This window comes from Globicephala melas, chromosome 6, assembly GCF_963455315.2.
Source record: "Globicephala melas chromosome 6, mGloMel1.2, whole genome shotgun sequence".
NCBI lineage: Eukaryota > Metazoa > Chordata > Mammalia > Artiodactyla > Delphinidae > Globicephala > Globicephala melas.
In genome coordinates, this window is record NC_083319.1 from 1,781,601 (window position 1) to 1,804,481 (window position 22,881).

Here is a 22,881-nt window from a genome sequence, read left to right on the forward strand (position 1 = left end):
GCTTGCCCGCCAGCTGACCACCCACCCGCCCTGGCCCCCCAGGAGGAGCGCTCTGCCGCCTAAGTGCAGCTCCGACAGGCCGTGAGCCTCCAGCCGTGTTAGGGACCCCCCACCCACGCGGATCCGCAGCCCTGTCCGCCAGCAGCCAAGTGCCTTTGGGTGCTGGGCCACGTGGAGCCCAGGCAGGACGCCGAGGCCCCTGTGCCACTGCCCTGCCTGCAGCGCCCGGTGCTGCCTCACCGCAGAGACCCGCTGGCTCTGTTAGCTTGATGCTTAAATAGGACCCAGGGCGAGGGCCTCGCCCCGTCCCCGCCCACCCGCGCCGCGCACGCACGCACGCACGCGCACACGCACACACACTGCGTAAACACTCGGAGATGGATTTCCCTGAGCACAGAGCCTGTGGGCAGTCACAGCAGCAGGGCGAGGGGTGAAGCCTGTCTGGGGAGCACGTCCTCTCTGAGAGCAGCCCCGGCCTCCTGCCCAGCCCGGAGAGGAGCCGGACGGGTCGGTGTCCTTTCCCATTCTGGGCCTCGATGGTCGCGTGGCCTGACACCCTTACCCCTGCAGAGCCGCAGCACCACACAGTAGCCCCCTTGGCTTCTGCCTGGCCCCAGACCAAAGCCCCTCGGCTGCAGTGCCCTCCTTGGCCTCCTGCTGCCGCCTGGGTGTCCCTTTCCTGCTCCGGGAGGTCGTGGAGTCAGCGTCAGCCCAGCCCTGGAGCCAGCAGGGGCCGACCACCTGAGGCACCTGGGTAGTCCCGGCAAGAGAGGTGAGGACAGGACAAGGACACCAGAGGCCCCTCTTAGGGCCCGCTCTGTCCTGCCCCTTCTGTAGTGGGTTCAGAGCTGCCGGCCCCTTCCATTACAGCCCTGGGGACAGACGGCCACCACCAGCAGCCTCGGACTGGCCCTCTGAGGACGCCTCCTGTCGGGTGCCTGGGTGGGCACGGGGGCTCAGCCCACCAGCGGGGTCCAGGCCTCCAGCTGGGGCCAGGCTCAGAACCCTGTCGTAGCAAAGACACCACCATGGCCCGACACCTTGACGTGTTCTCTTTGGGGGCCGACCTGTGGGTACCAGGAGCTGACCCTGGCCTAGCAAGCCCAGCCCTAGCGTTCCTAGCTGGACGCCCTCAAGCCATTTCCTTCTACCCTGAGCCTTGGTTTCCCCCTTAGGGCTGCTGTAAACGAGGAACACGTGGCGAGCCCGAGCCTCGACTGCCGTCTATTTGGCAGAAGAGGTCCCGGAACTGCAGCTACAGGGACGCGGCTGGGCCAGAGCTCCCAGACGGGACGGGCAGGGGCTCTCGCAGCGCCGGTCTCCGCCCGTGGCAGCCGCAGTGTGTCGGGGGGGCCTGGCTCACCTCCCCGGGCCCCGCCTCTGGGGCCCAAGGCTCTGAGGCCCCCAGATGGGAGGTGGGGTGTACAGCTTTGCCTCCGTCACCTCTTTGGGAAGCCTTCCAAGACAGCCCTCATGCGGGGGGAAGGCTGGTGTGACTTAGGGATGCGAGAGAATCAGAAAGACAAGTCTCTCTGCACTCCCTGCTGCGGGGCGGGGCGGGGGGCGGGGCTAGGCAGCTGGGGTGCAGGCGCTGCCCCCCTCGCTCAGCCCCCCTTTCACAACGTGAACAACGGGGTGTGGGTATGGACGCCGCCGCCACCTGGTAAGTATGGTCTTGGGTGAAGCCGGGCGGTGGGGGCCATGAGCACAGGCCAGGCCTCTGCTCGGCCTTGGGCAGGCCTTTCCTACTCCAGAGCCCACTGTGGCTCCCCAGTGCCCTGGCAGGGGTCCTTCCCTGCCCAGACCCTCTCTGGCTGGGCCGACTCCAAGACTCCCCCTGACCTTTGGGGCCGGCCCAGCCCTGCCCCCCATGCCCGGCCCCTCAGACCACACCCAGCCACCCTCCTCAGACCCCGCAGCCCCCGCTGTGCTGGTGGCAACACCCTTACACTGCCTGGGCCCTTGCACTGCCTGGGCTCAGGGTCGGGGAGGGGCCTGACGGGGCCTCCTGCCCCGAGCAGGGATCCCGTCCCCCTCCCCAGGCCCCTGTGCCCTCCCCCGCTCACCCCACTCCCCGGACACAGACTTTGGCCATCCTCTGGCCCATCCAGTGGCGCTGGGGTCAAATGGGGTCAGCGGAGGCTGCCCCAGGCTCACGGGAAGACGGGTGCAAAGCAGCCGTTTGGGGTTAAGAATACCCTGCACGGCACCCACGCCCCTCAAAGGCGGGGAAGGTGCTGATTAAACCCTTGGGGGGAACTCTTTTCAGGCTAATTCTCGGAGGCTTGGACGCAGGTGTTCTGTGCATGGGGGGCTCCAGGCTGACCTCTGAACCTGGGCGTGGCCGGGCACATGCCCCTCTGTGCCCCCCCGTACCTGACCTGCTCCTGAGAGCCTGGAGAAGCCAGCCAGGCTCCTGGGCACCGTGCGACACCTGCCAGGCAGCAAGAGACCAGGTGCGTCCCTCCATCCCCCACCTGTCCGTCTACTCGATCACTAGTCCACCCACCCCTCAGCCGTCCATCCCCACTCATCTGTCCACCAGACCCCGTCTGTCTGTCTACGTCTGTACACTGTGTCCCCAGAACGAGGCTGCTGGCTGGGCCTGAGGACCTGAGCTGCACCCCCCAAGCTGTCCTGCAGACCCTTCCTGGGCTGCCTGTTGCCCCACCACCACCAGCACGAGGCCTCCCGTCCGGCTGATGAGTAAACCCTGTCCCTGCCTGGGGTGCCCCGGGCTTTCAGCAGGCCCTGTGCCCACCAGGTCCCAGGGGACAGCCCAGGGCCATGACCTCAGCTCCCTGGAGAGGCCTGGCCCGGCTTCCAGGTGGGCCGTGTAGGATGCGTGCAGGATGGGCAGTGGAGCCCCTCGCGGCTCCCTGTGGGCCCCTGGGGAGAAGTCGCCTACCGTGCGAGGCACCTGCACCCGGACGTCCGCGCTGTCCAGTGGGGAGTGGCCACCCTCCCGCGGCCTCCTCTCAGCAGCGTCCGGCCCTTCCTGGTACTTCCTGCTCCTCACGGGGGCGGGGAGCAAGTCCCTGCCCGGCCCCCGCCAGTCCCCCGCGTGGTGGCTGTCTCCATTCTGCTCCTGGGGAGGGGGGGAAGACAAGGCGTGGGAGGGGGCCGGACCGCCAACGCCCCCCAGCCCAGGACCCCAAGAGGGGCTGAGCAGATGCAGTCAGCCCCGTTTCACTGACCCACACGGAGGTGCTCCAGGGCCCGAGGAAGAGGGAGCAGCCGGCAGCCTGGGGGCAGGGAGAGGCGGGGCGGGGACTGGAGGGGCTCTGACCACCCCAAACGTCCACCTGCCCACACTAAGCGACGGGTGACCGTGGGCAGCGCTGAGCCTTGTCCCCACGGTGGGTCCCCGTGGCTGTCCACAACTGAACCCAGTGTACACTGGAGGGACTGGAGGCTCCGAGAGGCCAGGCCACTGCTCCTGGGCCACACAGCACCCACCCTGGCAGGTACAGAGCGGCCCCAGGGCCCCCAAATCTGTTTGGGGTCTGTCAAGCCCCCGCTGCTCCACCCGTAACAGCTCTGCTTCGCCCTGGAGAAGAGCCCGAGTGAGGAGGGAGCGGACGGAAATGGGGACCAGCCAGGACGCTGGGGTCTACAGCACATAAGGAGCCGGGGGCCTGGGTGGCGGGACCACGGTGAGAGGCAAGGGAGCAGCCCCCGGTGCTGCGGGGTCTCCTGGGGCCCTCTCTGGGCACATGGCCCATCCAGGGTCCTGGGCCGCACGGGGCACATCTGTCGCCCCTGGCAGGGACATGACGCAGACAGGAACCCTGGCGGGTGCTGGCAGCTCGGCAAACACCGCGGCAGCCTCGTTATCCCACTGCCCACGCTCTGCTTCTAACTGTAGGCGGCTGTCGCTTGGCTGCCATCTGCCCCACGTGCCCCCGGCCGCCCGCCCTGAGCCCCACTCACCCGCTCCAGGGGGAGCCTCAGCAGGTCCCAGGTTTCCGCGCTCAGCCTCTGTGTCCTCTTGGGCCTGGCCCCTGCAAGGCAGCAGGCCCGGTCAGCCGGCGCCGGCCCCGGGCCTCGAGGATCGCGAGCTTCCCACCTCCCAGCCCACGTGGGGGCCAACGTGGCGTCTGCATGAGCACCGCACCCCCAACTGGACAAGCACACGGGCGTCCAGGTGGGGCCGACCGCGCAGGGGCCCCCGTTAGCTCAGCTCCCGAGCTCTGGGCCCGGCTCTTCTCCGCTCGCCTTCGCCTCCACCGTTCCCTCTCCTCAGATACACTTCCTGCATCTACACAGCCCCGGGCCTCAGCCTTGGCTCAGCTGCTCCCCACACCCTGTGCCCGCACACCCTCACCCCGCCCACCCCGGGGCAGCCCAGGTCCTGGGGGGGGGGGCGGGCTGAGTGAACTCTCCTCTGGGGGCTGGGCCTGGCGAGGCCAGGAAGCACAGTGGGCAAAGTGACCGAGGCCTCCGGCACCAGTGGACACCCTGGGGATCGCGTCTCGGCACCACTGGCCTTGGACCGGTCACCCACCCTGCGGAGCTCAGCCCCCTCCACGCCCCCCCCCCGACGCCCCCGTCAGATGGTGCCGGCGGACACACTGCCCGCAGCGCAGGGGGACTGGAAAGCATCTCATGGCCCCTGGCGCGTCTCCGGCGCCCAGCAAGCTGCAGGCGTGGATGCAACGGTTCGCTCTCCATCCCCACCGCCAGTGCCCGCCGCCCACGGCTCCGCTCGTGAAGCTAAGCTGCTCTGTGCACGCCTGCGGTGCAGCGTGGGGAGCCAGACCCGGAGCTCGCCCTGTCCAGCCCCTTGCTGCGGCCAGGCGCACGCGCCACAGTGAGCGGCCTCGAGGGGTGGGCGGGGAGCCCTCCACCCGGCCCCCGACCCCAAGCCTGGCCTGGGTTCTGGGCCCACACCCACTGCCTGGGACACGGTCCCCAGAAGAGAGCCGGCTCTGGCGCTCAGGCGTTCAGACCAGCCCAAGCCAAACATGCAGAGCTTCACAAGAACTAACTGGGCAGGTGGCTTGCAGCGGCTGGCGAGGGCGGCCGTGCTCTCCTCCCTGTCCCGGCCCCAGGCCCTCCTAAGGCCGAGAAACGTGCCAGTCCAAGGTGGGGACGCAGTGATCCTCGGAGGGGCGTCGGCGGTCGCTGCCCCGGGAGCTGGGGAAGGAGTGGCCACAGTGGCCCGACCAGGTGCCAGCCGGGCAGCTCCTGGAAGCGTTCCCCCAGGACTAGGCCAGCTGACGGCCCCCTGTCCCCACCGCTTGGCCGTGGTGGTCGTACGGGCCTGCCGGTGCCCCCCCCACCCCGAAGAAAACAGCCCCTGGCTGGCAGGCTTCTGCCAGGCCCCGAGCCAGAGGGGCGCAGCCTCGGGGCACACGGCCCACCCACAGGTGAAGGAGAGGAGCAGAGGAGGTCGGGTCCCCCCGCCCACCCCCAGCGGCACGAGGAAGGCAGCTCTGAGGAGGAAACGAAGGAACTGGCCCCGAACCAAAGGACTGGGGACCCCACGCCTGGCGGCCCTTGCCCCACCCCACCCCCGGCCTGCAACAGCCCTGCTCCGTCTCCTGCCGCCCCAGCGAGGGGCCCCGCCCCGCCTGGCCCTCCACCATGAAAGGTCCCTCTGAGACGCAGCCCCGCGCCCGGCTGCAGGGCGGGTCCGTCCCCGCCCATGAGGACAGCGGGCGGAAGGCCCTCCGGGCCTGGCTAAATGCATCCTCTGTCTGGAGAGCGTGTTCCGAACCCAGCGCTTCCAGCGGCCCCTGAGCTGAGCCCGCCCTGACTGGGGGCATTCAGGCACCACTGGCTGGCTTCCTGCCCCGTCCGCCCGAGAGTCAGGCCTGGAAACTTCCCCAGGACTGCGCACCACGCCTGGCCTGTGCGGCACCCTTGTCATCCTCTGTCCCCACCAGGTGTCTCGACACACTCTGTCCCAACCCGCTGGTTTCCAGCTGCCCGGCCTGGTGCCCCCGGCCTCCTACCTCACGTCCACTCCCTACTCCTGGCGGCTCCACCTTCAGAGCCGACCCAGAATCCGAGCCCCCGAGCCCCACTGCCTCCCTGCCCAGGCTTGCCCCGTGGTCCCTTCTCCATGCAGGGGCCAGAGACATGCCCCAAGGATCTGGGTTAGATCTTCCTCTGCTGCTGGACCTGCAAGGGCCCCTCTGCTGTGAGGGCGGGGCTTACACAAGGGCCCACGGCTCCTCCCTGGCAGGATCCCTCCTGCCTCAGGGCCCTTGCACGGCTGTTCCCTCCACTAGGACTGCGGTTCCTTCTCAGGCTCAGGGCTCCCTCCCTCCACTCCCTCAAGTCTTCACTCAAATGTCGCTTATAGATTGAATATCGTTCATCCTCCCAGATTTCATGTTGAAGCCCCAAACCCCAATGTGATGGTACAGCAGGTGGGGCCTGGGGACATGATTAGGGTTGGCTGAGGTCATGAGGGTGGGGCCCTCACAATGGGATCAGTGCCCACATGAGGAGACTGGAGAGCTCCTTCGCTCTCTTCCCCCCACACCCCACCCACCCCATCTGTAGATCAAGAGGCCCTCACAGAACCCCGCCATGCTGGCACCCTGCTCTTGAACATCCAGCCCCCAGAACTGTGAGAAATAAATGTCCGTGGTTCAAGCCGCCCAGTCTGCGTGGTTCTGTTACGGGGCTCGAGCTGCCACCCGCTGCTGTACTTATGGCTACACCCTGCCCCACCCAACTTTCCTAACCAGCCCCCGAAGCACCTGTAACGTGTGATTCTCTTTCCGCACGTTTATCATTTATCACTGCTGTGGCCCTAGAGCTCGGACAGGGCTTAGCGTACAGTAGGTGCTTTAAGGACGGTGGAATGAGTAGCTAGCATTTACCGAGTGCCTACCGTGTAAGGCCCCATGGGCAGTTTCATTCACTGTCCCCTCCGGGCCGTCACCAGCATAAGAGGTCCTAACCACCCTCCCAGGACTTTGGACGCAGGGGCTCAAGAGACGGTGACCACCTGGCCAAGGCCAGCGAGCCCAGAGGGCTAGAGCCAGGTCAGGACAAGGGGAGTCGGGGCCGTAGGCTTGCCTGCACAGGGCAGGTGTTACAGCAAGTCAGGCTCACCTGGAGAGCCCAAGAGGGTCCAGCTGAGAGTGGCTGGAGAAGAGTCAGACCTAAGGACAGATGAGGGCCCCTGTGGCCCCGTGGCCCTGACCTGTCCATCACAGGTGCCTGGCACGTGGGTGGGCTGCAGGCCACTTGCTGAACGCACAGATGGACCGTGCTGTGTCTGCATCTTCAGCCCTCCTGGGGACATGAGCTGTGCCCGTCCCCGCCAGGTGCTCTTCCCAAGATGACCAGCGGGCCTGCTTCCCAGATGGGGACACGGAGGCACAGCTAGGTCGCCACTTGCTCTGCCAACCAGGACGTGCGGAGCCAGGGCCAGAGCCCGCAGCCTAAGCAGCCGCTCAGACATCACACCACGAACATCCCAACCTCCCAAGGCGGCTGGACGCGGTGTGCTGGGACTCCTGCTGCTCTGGGCCCAGGATGCCCTGAGCAGCGCACAGGGGATGAAAGGACTGAGGAGCAACACAAGTTGGGGGGGCAGGGCAGTCCACACCCCGTAGGCAGGCAGAGGCGTCCACCAGAGGGGACGAGCAGGCAGCCCCGTGGGGCTCAGCACCGACTCCCCCATCTTATGCGCTGGCCGTGCTGCCATGTCGAGGGGGCGCAGCGGGACCTCCATCCAGCATGCGCCCCTGCCCGGTGCCCTCCTGGGGTGGGCAGGGTGGGCACAGCAAGTACCCTGGGAGGACCGACCCTGACCCAGGCAGCAGTGGCAGGGAGGTGCCCCGTCCACCCAGACTCACCCTGGGACCTCTTAGCTGGGGTGGGGGCAGCGAGGGCCGTGAGGGTAACACGTGGGCTGAACCCAGCCAGGCTCTGGGTCCTCCAGCTGCACGAAGTGCCAGCCACCCAGGCCCACGGCCCACCACAGGCCACACCTGTGATGCAAGGCCACGCCCACCACAGGCCACGCCCACCAAAGGCCACGCCTGTGGTACAAGGCCACGCCCACCAAAGGCCTCGCCTGTGGTGCAAGACCACGCCCACCACAACGGTCACGCCCACCGGCTCCCTCCCGCCCCCGACCCAGCCCAGGGCCTCCCTCCTCCCCTGGAGATGCTCCTCCACCAGGGCTGGTGAAGGGCCCTCCGGGGCCTCACTTGGCCCCCTTCGCCCCCCCCCGCCCCCCACTGCCAGGCTCTGGATATGCAACTCCCCCACCCCCGCACCCCAGGGACAGTTTCCAGAAGACAGGCACCCGGCTTTCTGGAAACTGGGCCGGCCCACCACCCGTGCTCAGTACGCCCCTGAAAGAACAAGTGAACGAACGGATGAAGGAATGATGCTGTCCCTGCAGAAAGCCCTGCCGTGGCTTGCACCACAGGCCCTGCCCGTCCGGGCTCACCCGACCAGGGGTCTCCTCCAAGCAGAGCTCTTCTCCAAGGCCGCCTAGACTCAGGGCGCTGGCCCACCTCCAGCAGCTGCATCCCAGGGCTGGGGCCCCCAGACCTGCCTCCACGGGCCTCGGGAGGCCGTCCCGGCCACTGTCCTCCCAGGAGGATGGCCTTTTCCCGGCGGCTGCTGGCGGCCCGGCGCCGGCAGCCTGGTGGGAGGAGGCTTCCTGGGGCCCCGGCTGGGAAGGGTCTGGGCCTGGGGCAGAGCAGAAGAGGCGGCGTGGGGAGGACAGAAGCCGCCTTGTTCCCGCACCCACCCTGTGCCCCCCTTTCCTCAGCTCAAAGGAGGAGGAAAACACCAGGAGAACCCAGGGCTGGGCCGCGCCTCCGCGGGAGCCTTTCCAGACGCCGGGCTCAGCCCTGCCCCCACCTGCCGCTGGGGCTCCCAGAGGGTGGCCTGGCAGGGCCAGGCGTGCCAGGGGCTCTGGGCGGAGCTGCCCACCCTCGGAAAACCCTGGCCGGAAGGGCAGACACTGGCCTGCACGTGCCGGGACAGGGTGGGGAGCGAAGGGGGCCACACTCCATCCCATCCCCACTGGCTACAGCACCCCCAAAACAAGGGCGACTGAGGGTCCCGGCAGCCCATTTCCTCCCTTCCGTCTCAGCCTCTGAGCGAGGGTGTGGTTCTGAACCCTCTTCCAGGACAGGCCGTTGTCACAAATCCATGAGCGTTAACAGCACAGAACCCCGGACGCCTGACACCACAGTCAGATGGCTTCCCAGCCTCGTCCTGGGCGGGCCTGCGGGCTTTGGAGGCTGGGGAAGGTGGGCGACCCGGGAACGCAGCCATGAGGGGCCTGGGGCTGGACTCTCCGAGAACTCGAGAACCACGAGTTGCGGACTGTGTGGGCTGGGAGGGAGGGGCGGCTACCCGCCTGCCCAGAGCCTGCCCCATACCCACCAGCAGAGCAGGAGGCCAGCTCAGGGCGGCCCCTGCCCCAGCGCCCACATTTATTGATCTACGTGCTTGGCCGAGAACTTTCTGTCCCCGTGTGGGTAGCATCACTGACCTACACAGGGCGACCAGCAGCCCGTGAACGAGGTCGTCACAGCAGCCGTGGCTGACCTGCGGGCCTCAGCTGATGAGTCCCCGGCTCACGGCTCCCTCGGCCTCTGGCTGACTTGGCTTCTCCCTCCTGCCAGCAGCCCCCTCCCACTCCATCCCTACAAGAAGCCCTCCCCCAGGCCCAGCCCCCAGCCTGGAGGGGGGTCTTCAACCCCAGAGGAGTGGGGTGGCTAGGGAGGGGCAGGGAGGGGCCCCCTCCTCCTCGTGCCTGAGAAACCTGGGGGGTTCAGGGCGACCCCAGGGCCCCACTGCCCCAGAGACATGAAGGACAGGCCTGAATGCCCCTTTGCCCGCGCTGTGTCCCGCACCTCCCAATCTCAGCGTCCCGACTTGCCCCCAGCACCCTGTCACTTGCCCACGCCACTGTGAGCTCTGGAGTGAGCTGGCGACGGGGCTCAGATGCTGACACCCCCCAGGGACAGGGGCTCAACACGTTATGAGGGACCCCTTCCCTTGGCTAGCAGCTCTGTTAAATATTCTCCTGTTCGAGGGCGGAGCCCATTGGGCCCCAGCGTGAGCCAGCACCCCCTCTACGCTGGCAGCCCTCCTACCACCCCCCTGCCCTCTCAGGCCCCTGCATCTCAGGCTGAGGTCTGAGCCCACGGGAGAGCGGCACCCCACGCCCAGCCCAGGAGCTCACCTTGGGCCTCGTAGCCGGCCAGGTCTGGCTTCTCCGCGGCTGCCGGGCTGGACAGCCGGCCCAGCGCCAGCTGCAGCTGTGCCACGTTCATGCGGGCCGTGAGCTCCCCACTGCGGTCCCCAATCTGTAGCCGGGCAGGGCCAGGTCAGTGGGCTGCGAGGCCCCCTGTGCACTCCCACGGGGCAGTCACGGCCCCGGGTCTCCAAGGGCACTAGGCCCACTGCGCCCCAGAGGTGGAGTCTGGCGGGGCTCCCGGGGGCGGGGGTAGCCTCACGTGCCCCTGACAGCCCCCCTCACACCCCAGCCCGGCCGTGCCACGTGGGGCCCTCCCGTGGGCAGTCAGCCTGCACCTTTCTCAGCCCCGTGCCCGCCAGGCTCCCGGCGGGGACCCTCCCTGCAGGGAGGCCACGTGCTTACCCAGGAGCAAAGCCACAGGTAAAGCGGGGGGGGGACCCCCACGTGGAGTTCCAGGGCCCCTGCCTGTGCTCAGAGGGGCGCAGGGGCCGGTCCCGCTGGCGGCCCAGGCAGAGGGGCTTTTTCCAAGCCAGGACCTCCCCTGACGCGAGCTCTCCTCCCCTCCACCGGGACACCTAAGGGCCTTGCCCGCCTGTGGACTTGGGGCTGTCTGTGGCGGGTCTGGGGAGCGCTGGGGTGGGAGGTGACCTGGCTCTGCCGCTGGGGCTGCTTCCCAGAGGTGGGTGGGGGCTGAGGAAGGGACCGGCCGGGAGCCGGGGAGCCGGGGCTCACCCGCGCCGACCCTGGGGTGCCCCATCGCGGGCTGCCCTGAGCCCAGCAGGAGGGTCCTGGGTGGACAGGCCCACTTCCCCAGGAAGGTGTCTGGTTGGGGGGTCCCGGGAAGATCCCCCGGGGCTGCCCCGGCAGGTATTTCCACGCTGGGTGTCGGGCAGAGGCACCCCATGGCCCAGCCTGGCACACCTCCGTCGGAGACAGAGGCCGCCGGTGGTGGCTGCCCGAAGGCGACACTAACCCTCTGTGGGCGGAAAACGGGCCCCCACTCCCCCCTCCCGACCCCCTGGCTACAGCAGACAAGCAGCCACCAGGTCTCAGGAGTCACGGGGTGGCTGGGCCCCTTCGCAGCAGGTGGCGACAGCCAGGGAAGGGCCTAGAGCACACGGAGGCACCGGCCCACCTGGAGGGGGCTGGGCAACTCCGGGGATGCGGGGCTCCAACGCTGGCGAAGGCCAGGGTTGGGGGCTGAGGGGAGGGCAGGCCCGGCTCACCTCCTGGGAGATCTCCAGGTGCTTCTTGGCGAAGGTCAGGGCCTGTGCTGGGCTCCCCATGGATACGTAGGCGTTCCCCAGGCTCCAGCACGCCCGGCCCTCACCCACTCTGCCGGGGAGGGAAACTGAGTCCACGTCTGCACCCCAGGCCTGCCAGCCTGCCCACTAGTCCAGCCGCCCCAAGGCCCCAGCCTCCGGGTGGTCAGGCCCATCACGAACTGGGGATGGGTGTGGGGGGGGTGCTCCGTGGGTGGTCCAGGGTCCCCGGCGTGGCCTTGACTGCCCCCTAGTGGCCGGTGAGGCTCTCACCCCTGTGGCTCCCTGAGCAGCAGTGACCTCATTCCCTCGATCATAAATTTTTAAACGGAGCCGTAAATAATGTAACATAAACTCAACCACTGTACAGCGCACGATTCGGTGGCTCTGCGCTCATCTACCACCTACGACCATCGCCTCCATCTCGTTCCAAAACATCATCACCCCAAAGAAAAACTGCAGGCCACGTTAAGCCACGTGGCAGAGCAGCCTCCTAGAAGACCCCTCCTCCCCACCACCCGCGCGGGGCCCTGGCCTGTGGCTCTGGACCCTCTTGCTGCCACTGCCGCCCCCAGACCTACGTGCATGGCTGTGTGTTTAGGCGTCTTCGGCCAGGCAGTCTGTCTCTCTGTAGAGACTGCCGTTTACACGGACGTGGAGAGAGGGGGGCACGGGGGTGTTCAAGGAGGCAACGGGGCGGGCACCGGGGCACAGCCCCCCAACCAGCTTGCACCAAGGGTCACTGCGAGCAGCTGGCCCAGCGTCCACTGGTCTCACCGGGTCCCCCTCAGTGGGCGGTGTGGCCAGCTGATGGGGGAGGCTGAGCCCAGGCGGGGCCGCCTTGAGCAGGGTCCCTTGGCAGTCGGCGGCAGAGCAGCGCCTCAGACCTAGGCCGGCGAGTCCAGGCCACTGTAATCAGCTTGTTACTCAGCCCAGGGGCCTGAAGGGGCGATCGGGGGGCCCCCCGGTGTGGGCCTGGGCAGCCACGCGTCCCCGCCGCATGCACCTGTCGGCCAGCTCCTGGGCGATGAGCAGGTGCCGCAGGTGGTACTCGGCGGCGCGCTCGTAGTCTTGCAGCAGCGTGTACGTGTTGCCCAGGCTGTAGCAGGCCTGCGCCTCCACTGCCTGGTCCTTGAGCTGCCGGGACAGCTGCAGAGTCTTCCTGTGGGGGCGGGGGGTCACCCCAGGAAGGAAGATTCCAGTATTCCCCTCCACGGGGGCTAGGGCACAGCTCATGCTCCCCCAACGCCCCTTTCCAAGGGCTACGTGGGGGGCGGTGGGGAAGCAGCCCTTTGGCCCCGAGGCCTCCAGCCCCAGGACCCCACTGGGGGGTCTCTCTGGGCTCCATCGGTCGCCCTTCCAGGGTGGCACAGAACCCCCCGCACGGCCCCTGGGGAGGCTGGGAGGGCAGAGCTTGAGGTGGGCGCCTCCTTGGCCTGGGGTCCAGGCTCCCTCACCCTCCTAGGGCCCACCCTCTCCCTGGCTGGGCGGTGGGGATGGGAGGGGTGCTGCCTACTTGTAGTACTCGGCGGCCACGTCGAAGCGCCCCAGGAAGATGTGGGTGTTCCCCAGGTTGCTATAGGCCCTCCTCTCTGCTGCCTTGTCTCCAAACTCCTTAGCAATGGCCAGGCGCTGAGGACACGGACACAAGGCCCAGGTGGTCCCGGAGCAGCCCGGGATCCGATGCAGATGGCAGGTGCTGCCCCCCCCCCCCGCCCCACCGCCCAGCACGGCCAGCCCGACGTCCGTGTGCCCAGAGGGGCAGCCCTGGGAGCCCCGGCACCAAGCCCCGACGAAGTGAGGGGGCTGCTGGGGTGCCCCGGCCGTCTCGCTCTGACCCTATGTCAGGGCCTCCCCGTCGCTGCCACCCACTTACCTCCTTGTGGAAGGTTGTGGCCTCTGTGAAGCTCCCCAGCAGGTAGTGGGTGTTGCCCAGGTTGCCATAGGCCCTGCCCTGGGCTGCCCGGTCGCCCAGCTCCTTCACCAGGGACAGGTTCCTCCTGGGGGCCGAGTCTCTCTGAGCTGTGTCCCTAGTCTCTCTGAGCTGCGTCCCTCCCAGCGACCCACCCACCCAGGCTAGAAGGTGCTGAGTGGGTGGCCTCCACACAGTCCCTCCCAGGGTCGTGCCCCCAGAGGAGGGTGGCTCTGCTCCGTCTGAGCTCCAAGGCTCGGGTCAGCCCCCGCCCCACCCCCGACTCTGGTTTTCAGGTGCAGCCTATGCCAGCCAGGCCGAGGACAGGGCGGGTGGGGGTGAGGAGGGAGCCCACCCAGGTCCCCGCGTGTGCAGAGCGCGGGGACGACCCCGCCTGCTCACTCGTAGAACTCAGAGGCCCGGCGCAGCGTCTCGCGGACGGCAGGCGGCAGGTGCCCAGGGTCCTGTGCTGCATTCCAGGACAGCTGCTTGCCCTTGGCGTGGTACACGTTGCCAATGTTGTAAAGTGCCCTCGCCTCCCCAACCTGTGGGCGACACTGAGGTCGGTGGGGGGGCGGGGGGGCGTCTCCGAAGCCACAGCCCCCGAGGAGCCGGCTGCCCGCTCAGGCCCTGCGCGCACAGAGCTGGTGTCCCATCGCCTGGCCCACGGTCCCCGCTGTTCCTCGGGCCCCAAAGGCAAGGGCCTGCGGGGTGGCAGCACCAGGTCTAGACACTAAGGTAGGGGTCACGGGGAGGGAGGGACCTGTCCCCACCCCTCCCGGTCACCCCTCTCTGACCCCCAAGGGTCAGGGCTCTGCCTCTGCTCAACCACCTCCGAGGCGGCCTGGGGTGAGTCAGTCACCTCAGCCGCAGTTTCCTCACCCATACAGGGGCAGGGATGCTTACCCCCCAGGGCCACGGGGGGAGGACACAGAGCAGGGCTGTCAAGGGTCCAGCAGAGCTGGACCCACCGTTGCTCGAACGGTGCTGCCTCTCCAGCCAGGTTCCTTCCGGAGCCGGCCCTCACCCCCGTCTCCCTCTGGCCCCAGGAGTGACTGGGGGTGTTGGTGGCTTAAGGGGGGAGGTCGGGGAGAGGGGAGCTGACGTGGAAGATGCGAGCCCGGGCCTCAGCCCCACAGCGTCGGTGTGTGCCAAAGTGCCCTCGTTTCTGAAGGGGACCGTCGTCCCACGGGAAGAGCACACGGGGCTGTGAGTGGTGTCACCTGCGGCTCCGATCCCAGACCCAGACAGGGCCACAGGTCAGGGGCCACCGCCCACCTTGTCCCCCTGCTCCTGGGCGATGTCCAGGTGCCGCTGGCAGCAGACAACGGCCTCGTCAAAGCGGCCCAGCACCTTGAGTGTGTTGCCCAGGTTCCCACTGGCCTTGGCCTCCCCCATGCGGTCACCGATGGTCCTGGAGGGCAGGAAAGAGGGAGGGGCTGGACCAAGGACTGGCGGGACCCTGAACCCAGCAGGGAGCCCTGGTGACGGCAGCAAGAGTCTGGGGGGACCGGGAGCCCCCAGACACTGGGATGATGCTGGGCAGGGGTCCCGCGGCCGGTGGGCCCAGCTCAGGACCACTTCTCTGCTAGGCCAGTCTGAGGGAAGGACTTGCGAAGACCGGCTTGGAGGCAGGAGTGTTGGGGGCCTGGCAGAGGGAATTAACCATGCAGTGTGTATTTGCTGCGTGTCTGCCGCCACCACACACTGGCTGGATGCTGAAACCAGGGCCCAGCAGCTGGAGGGGAAGGACCTGTGGGCACGGTGGTCAGAAGCTCCGCCCCCACCTGGGATATCTGGGGGCTCATGGGGTGGGGGGGGCTCCTGCAGGCCTTAAGGAGCAAAAGAGGGGGCAGGGAACACGCAAGGGGAGGGTATTCCAGGGAGGGGCAGCAGCGGGGAAGTTCTGGAGGCCCGAGGAGAACGGAGACACTGGCAAATGGGGGGCGGGGGCCGGTCGGGGGGGGCTGAGTGGGTGGGGCCAGCAGGAGGAGGCTGGTCGGTTCGTGGTGAGAGCGGTGGGGGGGGGGGGGCCCAGGGGCAGGACGGCTCACCGAGCTAGCAACAGGTCGTGTTTGTGGTACTCCAGCGCCCGGGCGTACTCCTTCAGGTAGAAGTAGGCGTTGCCCAGCTGGCTGTAGATGGCGCTCAGCGTCTTCAGGTCCTCGGTGCCCACCTGCACAGCGGCCTCAAAGAAGGCCACGCCTGCCTTGAAGTCACCAGCCTTGCACAGCCGCTCACCCTCCAGGGCCAGCTCCAGGCACGAGGCTTCCATCCTGGGCGGAGAGGAGGGGTCAGGGCTCTCAGCCTGCCCCTCACACCCCTGCACGTCACCATTCGGACAGCGGGGCACCTCGGACGGCTGTGGCCAGTGCGGTGCCCGGGGGCGTGGGCGTCAACCTCTCTTTGGATGAACGCCCCGGTTGGCACACGGTGCGGCTCACCTGTGCCGCAGCCTCACGGCTCCCCTTCCCCACCCCCAGGGCACCCGGCGGCCACGAAAGCAGGAATCTGCAACTGCAGCCGGACCCTCGCCCAGAGGCGGCCTGCAGACACTACCTCCCCCCACCCCAGTCCCAGCTGCTGGGGCGAGGGGCCACCCCCGGGCCAGGCGCTACCTGCCACAGTGGCTACAGTGGCCTGGGGCAGGCCCTGATCCCCTCTGAGGATGACGGAGGCTCACAGGGTCAGCCAGATGGTCAGGGCCACACAGGCAGGATCCGATCCCAGCCCCTCCTGGGTCCTGCATCCTGGAGCAGGGCCCCCATCCTCCAAGCTCTCGGGGGGGAGGGAGGGGCTGGGGACTCGGCCGTCACCTGTCCTCACCTCCCATTTTCTGGTGGGGCGTGGCTGCATCTGAGTCGATGTCCTGCGCTGGGGCCCGAGGGGGGCTGGGGGCGCAGGTGCAGAAAAAGCCAGAGAGAGGGCCCCCACCGAGGCAAGCGGCCCCTGCCACCCCCCCCCCACTGAGACCACACAGCAGGAGCAGAGCACCCCCTGGAAAGGCGGGAGCCAGCTCCGGGCTGCCACAGGCCGCCCCGTTATCCTCCTCTTACTCCCATTGCTTTCGGATGTCATCAGAGTTCATGGAAAACCTACAGAGAGTAATTTATAATAAAACGTGCACACCAGACAGCCAGCTGCACCCCAACGCACTCGACCTGCTTCGTCGTTCGAAGTGTGCAACGATCAGGAGTTACTGGAGGGGGGGAACCAACGCGTTTCCTTAAAAAATAAAGTTGTTTAGAGTAGTGCTTCTCAACCGTTTCTTTCCTTTTTTTAAAAATAAATTTATGTATTTATTTTTGTTTGGCTGCATTGGGTCTTCATTGCTGCGTGCAGTCTTTCTCAAGTTGCGGCACGCAGGCTTCTCATTGCGGTAGCTTCTCTTGCTGTGGAGCACGGGCTCTAGGCGTGCAGGCTCAGTAGTTGTGGCTTGCGGGTTTCAGTAGTCGTGGCTCGCGGGTTTCAGTAGTTGTGGCCTGCGGGCTTCAGTAGTTGCGGCTCGCAGGCTCTAGAGAGCAGGTTCAGTAGTTGTGGCGCACGGGCTTAGTTGCTCCGCGGCATGTGGGATCTTCCCGGACCAGGGCTCGAACCTGTGTCCCCTGCATCGGTAGGTGGATTCCTAACCACTGCGCCACCAGGGAAGCCCCTCAACCGTTTCATTCAAACTGCCCCTTTGATAGAAACCACAACGCCCCGTTCACTCTGCTCCTGCGTTCTCAAGACAACAGGGCACTTCTATTTACACTGACAGCTACACCTCAAGAACCGGCTGGGGTGAGGCTGGTGAGCCCCTGGAGAAGCTGAGCCCAGCGCCCCGCACCCCACAGGCTCAGCGCCTTCTGTCGGCACCTTCACCACGCCCCTTGTCCAGTCACGACTCCCCAGCATCGGGGCCACTCCTCCTGGGGAAGAGGGCTCCTCCCCCCCTGGAGGATGCAGGGCCCGCACCAGAGGACCCCACCATCTCCCCCACCCCAGGATTCAAGCAGAGCCCTGTGGCCTCTCAGAGAGCCGGGGTCAGGGGCATGGCCTCGAGGACGCCAGACCCTTTCACCTCCCGCCCACTCCTCAGCAGCCAGCTCGCCAAGAGCTCTGGGAAGGGCCCTCCGGATGCCACGTCGCAGGAGCCCACGGGCAGCCCCACTCCACCAGGGCCACGCACGGGGCTCCTTAATTAAGGCCTGCTTGTCCCTGCCCAGCTGCTCACTACACGGCTAGCTGCCCTCTCCTCCCGGGGACTCGGTCTGAAACGCAGGTGTTTTCGGAGCCCCACTGGCTCGGGCAGATCTGATCACAGGCGTGGCCTCCCCCCGCCCACCTCCCTGCCCAGAGATGTGGCATCAGTGGCTCAGAGCAGAGGAGGTTTCTGGCTTGGGAAGGGCCCTGGGCCTAGAAGTCAAGGGGGCAGGGGCGCAATGTTGGGGTGTCTGACGCAGCCTCCCGGAACTGCAGACTGGGAAAGCTCACCAGGCCTGCACGTGGGGAGGCCACCTGGGGAGGCACCAGGCAGGTGTCCCAGGTCAAAAGCCCCACCCCCTTCCTTGTCCCAAGAACCTCCAACCGCACGGTGACCTCCAGCTTAGCACCCGTCCGCCGCCGCACCTCTTCCTCTGCAGGTGGCGCATCTTCTGCACGTACAGCCACAGCTCCAGGCCCACGGGCAGCAGCAGCGGGCGGGGGCGGGGGGCGCCGTACACCACTTTGCACACGGCCTTCTCAGCCAGGCTCAGGGCCGCAGGCGGGCCCTCCGTGGCGGCAGCCGGCATGGCGGGGCTCCGGGCCTCCCTCCTGGCCAGCCAGCCCTCGCCCCACCTCGGCTGCTGGTCCTGGGGGTGCGCCGGCCTCACGGTCCCCCGCATCCCCCACCCCAGAGCGGTGGGCTGAGGCTCTGGTGGCCTCGGCTCCAGGAGACCCCCGGCCCCCTGGCAGCTGGTCCGGGGCCTCCCAGGGCCTGCGGTGGATCAGGGGATCAAGGGCGGCTCAGAGCCGGGGATCAGCGCCGTCAGCAGGGCGGGCCGGCGGGCGCCCAGGGGAGGCTGTCCACGCGCTCCCCTTGGGGGCAGGCGCACAGCTGGGGTGCAGCGGCCGCACCCCCGTGCCGCTCACCCAGACTCTCACCCCACTCCGGCCCTGTGGCCGGTTCGGGGCCAGAACCCCGTCACGCAGCACAAAGGAGCACCAGGCACCTAGCTGGCTCCGGGTCAACGTCTGTGAGAGAAGGAGAGGAGGAGGGACATGGCGGTGTGGCCCCCACCTGGGGAGCTGGGGCTCGGCAGGTCTGCACTTGGCTCCGCCCCGTCCTCCTGGCGGCCTGTCCCCCAACACCCAGCCTGGCCCACGGCAGCACATGGTGCCCAGCGCCCGGCATGCAGCAGGGTCAACAGGTGGGCACAGAGTCCAGTCACCCTGTTAGTCCCCCGGCCCTCTGGGGCACTGCTGGGGTTACCAGCACCTGACCGACGAGGAGCCCCAGGCCCCAGGTTAACCCAGGTGAGGGCCTAGAGGGGCCTGGGGCCAGCCGTCTTGGGAGGAATAGACACCCCCCCACCCAGTTCCTTTCCTGAAACCACCAGCCCCCTGGCCACCTTCTCAGCCCGGCTCCCAGCTCCTCCAGCCACCACAGCTGATGAGGCGCGAGTGACCATCTCTGGGCAAAGGGAGAAGCCTCTGGAGTAGCGGGGGTTGGTGCCAACGTCCAGCTAGGGGGAGGGGGCCACGGGGCTCGGTCAGGGCGGAGCAGTGGGGAGAAGCCCAAGGCCCCTCCCCTCCCCGCAGCCCACCCCACGGTGCTGCTGCATCCCAGGAGCCCCTAGGTTCCCACGGGGCTCACAGAGGCTCTCTCTGCCCCACTCGTAGGGGGCCCCTCCTGCCAGGCCACTTGCCCGTCTCAGCAATGGGCCTTGGGTGGGAGGGGGCTCAGCTAGACCAAGCAGCTGGGAACCTGGGACAGGAAGGGAAACGCAGCTCTGGAGTCAGAGGGAACTACAGACCCAGGGTGGGCCCAGCTCCCCAAGACCATGCTGGGGTCTGAGCAGAGGCGGGAACCCAGGGATGAGGAGGAGGCTGTGGTGGTCCAGGGCAAAGGCCGCCCAGGGTACAGGACCCGGGGGTCAGCCTCGGCCCAGGAGGCCCAGCAGGCGTTGCCACTCTGCGGGGTCTGGGAGGGCCGAGACCTGGAAGGGGCTGGGTGGGTGGATGCAGAGGTGGGAGAATGAGGTCCCAGGCTGCCCACCCGCCCACACCAGGCCCTGGTCCCCAGGGTGTCCAGGCCAGGGCGTTCTCCTCCCTGCCCGGAGGCCTCTGTCCACCTCGGGGGAAGCTCAGCTGAGGGGGGCAGGGCAGGACCTGGACCATCTCCCCTTTGCGCAGCTCCTGCCAACAAGCTGAACCCTCAAAACTCTGCACTGTCACATCGACCCCACGCCCCTCCTCCACCCCCCGGGGCGGCCCCCCAACACCTGCACCGCAGGCCGTCCTCTCCTCTCCTCCGTGAGACCTGCCTACACTGGCCAGGCTCACTTCCTTGTTCAGTGAAGAAGGTTCTGGAGCCTGTGTCTCCACACTGCCTCTGCAGGCCTGGGGGTATCTGTGGGTGCTCGTGCCCACTGGGGATGCACTGGGGTTGCAGCAACCCTAGGTCACCCACTGCAGCATCGGTCTGCGGAGCTGGCCTTCCCGCCCACTGCCCATGCCCCCATGCTGTAGGACTGCAGGGGCCTCCGACAGGCCTGTCCACCCAAGGGCCTGACAAGAGCCCTGTTGTCAGGGCACGAGATGGGGCTCCCTGGGGCTCTGGGCCGGACTGGCCAGGGCTCTCAGGGGCCAGAGGCTGTGGTCTTAGCTCCCCCTTCACCAGCCTCACCACTCAAACTCTGGGAGAGGGGGTAGCCTTCCACCTGGGATTTGCCACCTGGGCTAAACAGATGCTTAATTTTTTAAAATTTGATCTAATTTTTCTGTTCTGGCTGCGTTGGGTCTTGTTGCTGCGCACGGGCTCCCTCTAGCTGCGGCGAGCAGAAGCTGCTCTACTTGCGGTGCGCGGGCTTCCCATCGCGGTGGCTTCTCCTGTTGCGGAGCACGGGCTCTAGGCGCACGGGATTCAGCAGTTGTGGCTCGCGGGCTCTAGAGCGCAGGCTCAGTAGCTGTGGCGCACGGGCTTAGCTGCTCCGCGGCACTGGGATCTTCCCGGACCAGGGCTCGAACCCGTGTCCCCTGCATTGGCAGGCGAACTCTCAACCACTGCGCCACCAGGGAAGTCCGATGCTTAATTGTTAATCTACGGTCCTCCACGTCCTAGGGAGAGACCCGGCCCACCGCCTCAGGGGCCTCAAGGGTCAGCCTGCCGGCCCCAGCCAGGCCTCGCCCACCCGTGAGCTCTGCTACCCAACACCACGACGGCCCAGCACATCTCTCCTTGAAAGCGGCTGACCAGGGTCAGCCTTCCCAGAAGCCAGACCGCGGCGGCCAGGAGGCAGGGCAGTGTCCGCCAAGCTCTCGCCACCTGCCCCCTGGCTTACCAGTTAATGAAGTGATTACTGACCGCCCAGTGGCCGGCCTTACTGCTCTGGTCACCACGTCAGCCCCATACCCCTCCCACCTGTCTGCGGCACCTGAGACAGCATCCCGGGAGTAGCCATCGGCCCGGCCCCGCCTGGCCCCTACTGCCCTGCTCTCTGCCCCCACGGGCGGTCCATCAGCACTCATGCCCCACCTGCCTGTCTCCCCGGATGGCACACCGTCCTCTGGTGCCCACCAGACCACCGAGGCTGGTCTCCAAGCCTGGCCCCCGGCTCCCACCACCAAGGCTCACTGGCCAGGGGCTGCGTCCCCATCAGCCCCACTCTCTGCTAAATGTCAGCGTCCCTGTCCTGAGCTGTCACCCACACTGGGCCTCTGGGCAGACGCTCCAGGGCCCCTGCTCACCCCCTGTCCTGCCGTCCCCAGAGTGAAGCCACACTGACTCCCCTTCAGTCTGAGCATCATGGGACAGGCAGCCTGGGAGAAGCAGGAATCACTGGAGAGGAGAAGCACGACCATCACCCAGCTTTACAAAGTGCCGAGGGGCACGCTTCTCGGGAGCCCTGGGGTAGGGCCGACTGCCACGGGGCGTGGGACCCCCGTTCGGGCGCCTGCCGATGGGTCACGCCTCTAAGAGCCGCCCCGCAGTGGTGTGTTCGCCGCCCAGCTCTGCCCTCGCAGCCCCAGCAGGAGCGCTCAGCTGCTGGCCTTAAGGGAGCCAGAGGGCCAGGAGAGGGCGGCCTGTGGCTTCCCCACTTTCGGGGGCTTCTCGGTCACCTGTCCATCCTCCCCGGGCCCCTCGGCACCCCCTCCCAAACCCCTGCCCTGGGGAAGCACTCCCAGGTGCAGCGGACCGGGGCTCTGAGTGTTAACCGTCTCCCACCCCACGAGACCCCGCCCACTCCTGCCTCCCCGACCCGGTGCCCTCCCCAAGGGCCCCATCTGGGGACGTGGCGGGTCACGAGCACCCTCACACTCAGGTCCTTCTCCGTGGGCTTTCTATGTCCGGTTCCGCCCAGAACCCGCTTTGTAAGAGCTGAGCTCACCTCACCAGGCAGCGGTGTGGGTGTGCGGAAGGGGAGTCACCAGGCGGGGCCACGGCAGAGGGGACCTGGCCTGGCCCCCCACACAACAGGGGTTCTCCCAGAACAGCCACCCCTGGGGTGCTCAGCCCAAGGGGATCCTGTCCGCGGGGCATCCACGTGCCGGGCTGCCTGCACCCCTCCACTCCCACGCCACGGGGGGTCTTCCCGGGACACACAGGCTCTGAGGGGACAGATGACCTCTTGAGGGCGTCTCGGCAGCCTCTGAACGCCGGCTCCGACCGGGCACGGGCCCGCGCACGCCCAGCCGCGGCTACACGCGCGGCTCCAAACGCTCACGGGCGTCTTCACAGCCCTGAAGGCAGGCTGTGGCCGCGCCCCCGAACCTCTGCCGGGCTTTGCCCCTTTGGCCTCCACTCAGGGCTCAGCTCGCAAGGAATCCAGGCCGGGCTCCGGGCCCCTCCCAGCGTTCGCTCTGAGCTCTGCCCCTGCCCAGGGATGGCTCCCCCAGGCCAGGGTCCTGTCTGGTGTGTCCCCGCTGGGCCCTGGTGCCAGCCCACACCCCAGGCTGCCAGGTCAAGCCTGTGGGGAGACCAGCACGATGTGGACCCCAGGCTTGGCTGCGCAGGGTCTCCCAGGGCTAAAGCGGCCTGGACCTCCTCCACCATAGCTCCCCTACACACACACACACACACGCACACACATGCGCGCGCACACACACACACCACCACACACACACACACACACACACACACACACACACACAGCCGGCGGCCGCCAGATCAACACGTGTCATTCTTCCGAAATACCCCCTCTCCATCGGAGAAACGACGCTGGGGCAAGTGCAGCCCCGCACAGCTCTCCATCCCAAGGGGGGCCGTGGAGAGGGTCCTCTAGGACAGGCCTCCAGCGTCGGCTGCCAACAGACCCACTCACACGCCCCTC

General features: G+C 67.5%; 1 protein-coding gene across 2 annotated transcripts in view; it reads right to left on the reverse strand.

Moving 5' to 3' along the window:
* The window catches only part of GPSM1 (G protein signaling modulator 1), a 29,194-nt gene that overhangs the window by 4,939 nt on the left and 1,374 nt on the right, over positions 1 to 22,881 (reverse strand). Inside the window, exons 1-11 of one of the 2 annotated variants that reach the window (XM_060300160.1) lie at positions 17,978 to 20,375; positions 15,424 to 15,645; positions 14,648 to 14,783; positions 13,772 to 13,914; positions 13,334 to 13,457; positions 12,974 to 13,089; positions 12,464 to 12,619; positions 11,422 to 11,530; positions 10,181 to 10,304; positions 3,934 to 4,004; positions 2,909 to 3,088 (exon numbers count right to left, since the gene is read on the reverse strand). In XM_060300160.1, the coding sequence (XP_060156143.1) occupies positions 2,909 to 3,088; positions 3,934 to 4,004; positions 10,181 to 10,304; positions 11,422 to 11,530; positions 12,464 to 12,619; positions 12,974 to 13,089; positions 13,334 to 13,457; positions 13,772 to 13,914; positions 14,648 to 14,783; positions 15,424 to 15,645; positions 17,978 to 18,234 (1,638 nt within the window). In that variant the 5' untranslated portion in view covers positions 18,235 to 20,375. Of the gene's footprint in view, positions 1 to 2,908; positions 3,089 to 3,933; positions 4,005 to 10,180; positions 10,305 to 11,421; positions 11,531 to 12,463; positions 12,620 to 12,973; positions 13,090 to 13,333; positions 13,458 to 13,771; positions 13,915 to 14,647; positions 14,784 to 15,423; positions 15,646 to 17,977; positions 20,376 to 22,881 lie in introns of those variants that run through there. The other variant, XM_030838283.3, reaches the window with a different exon arrangement.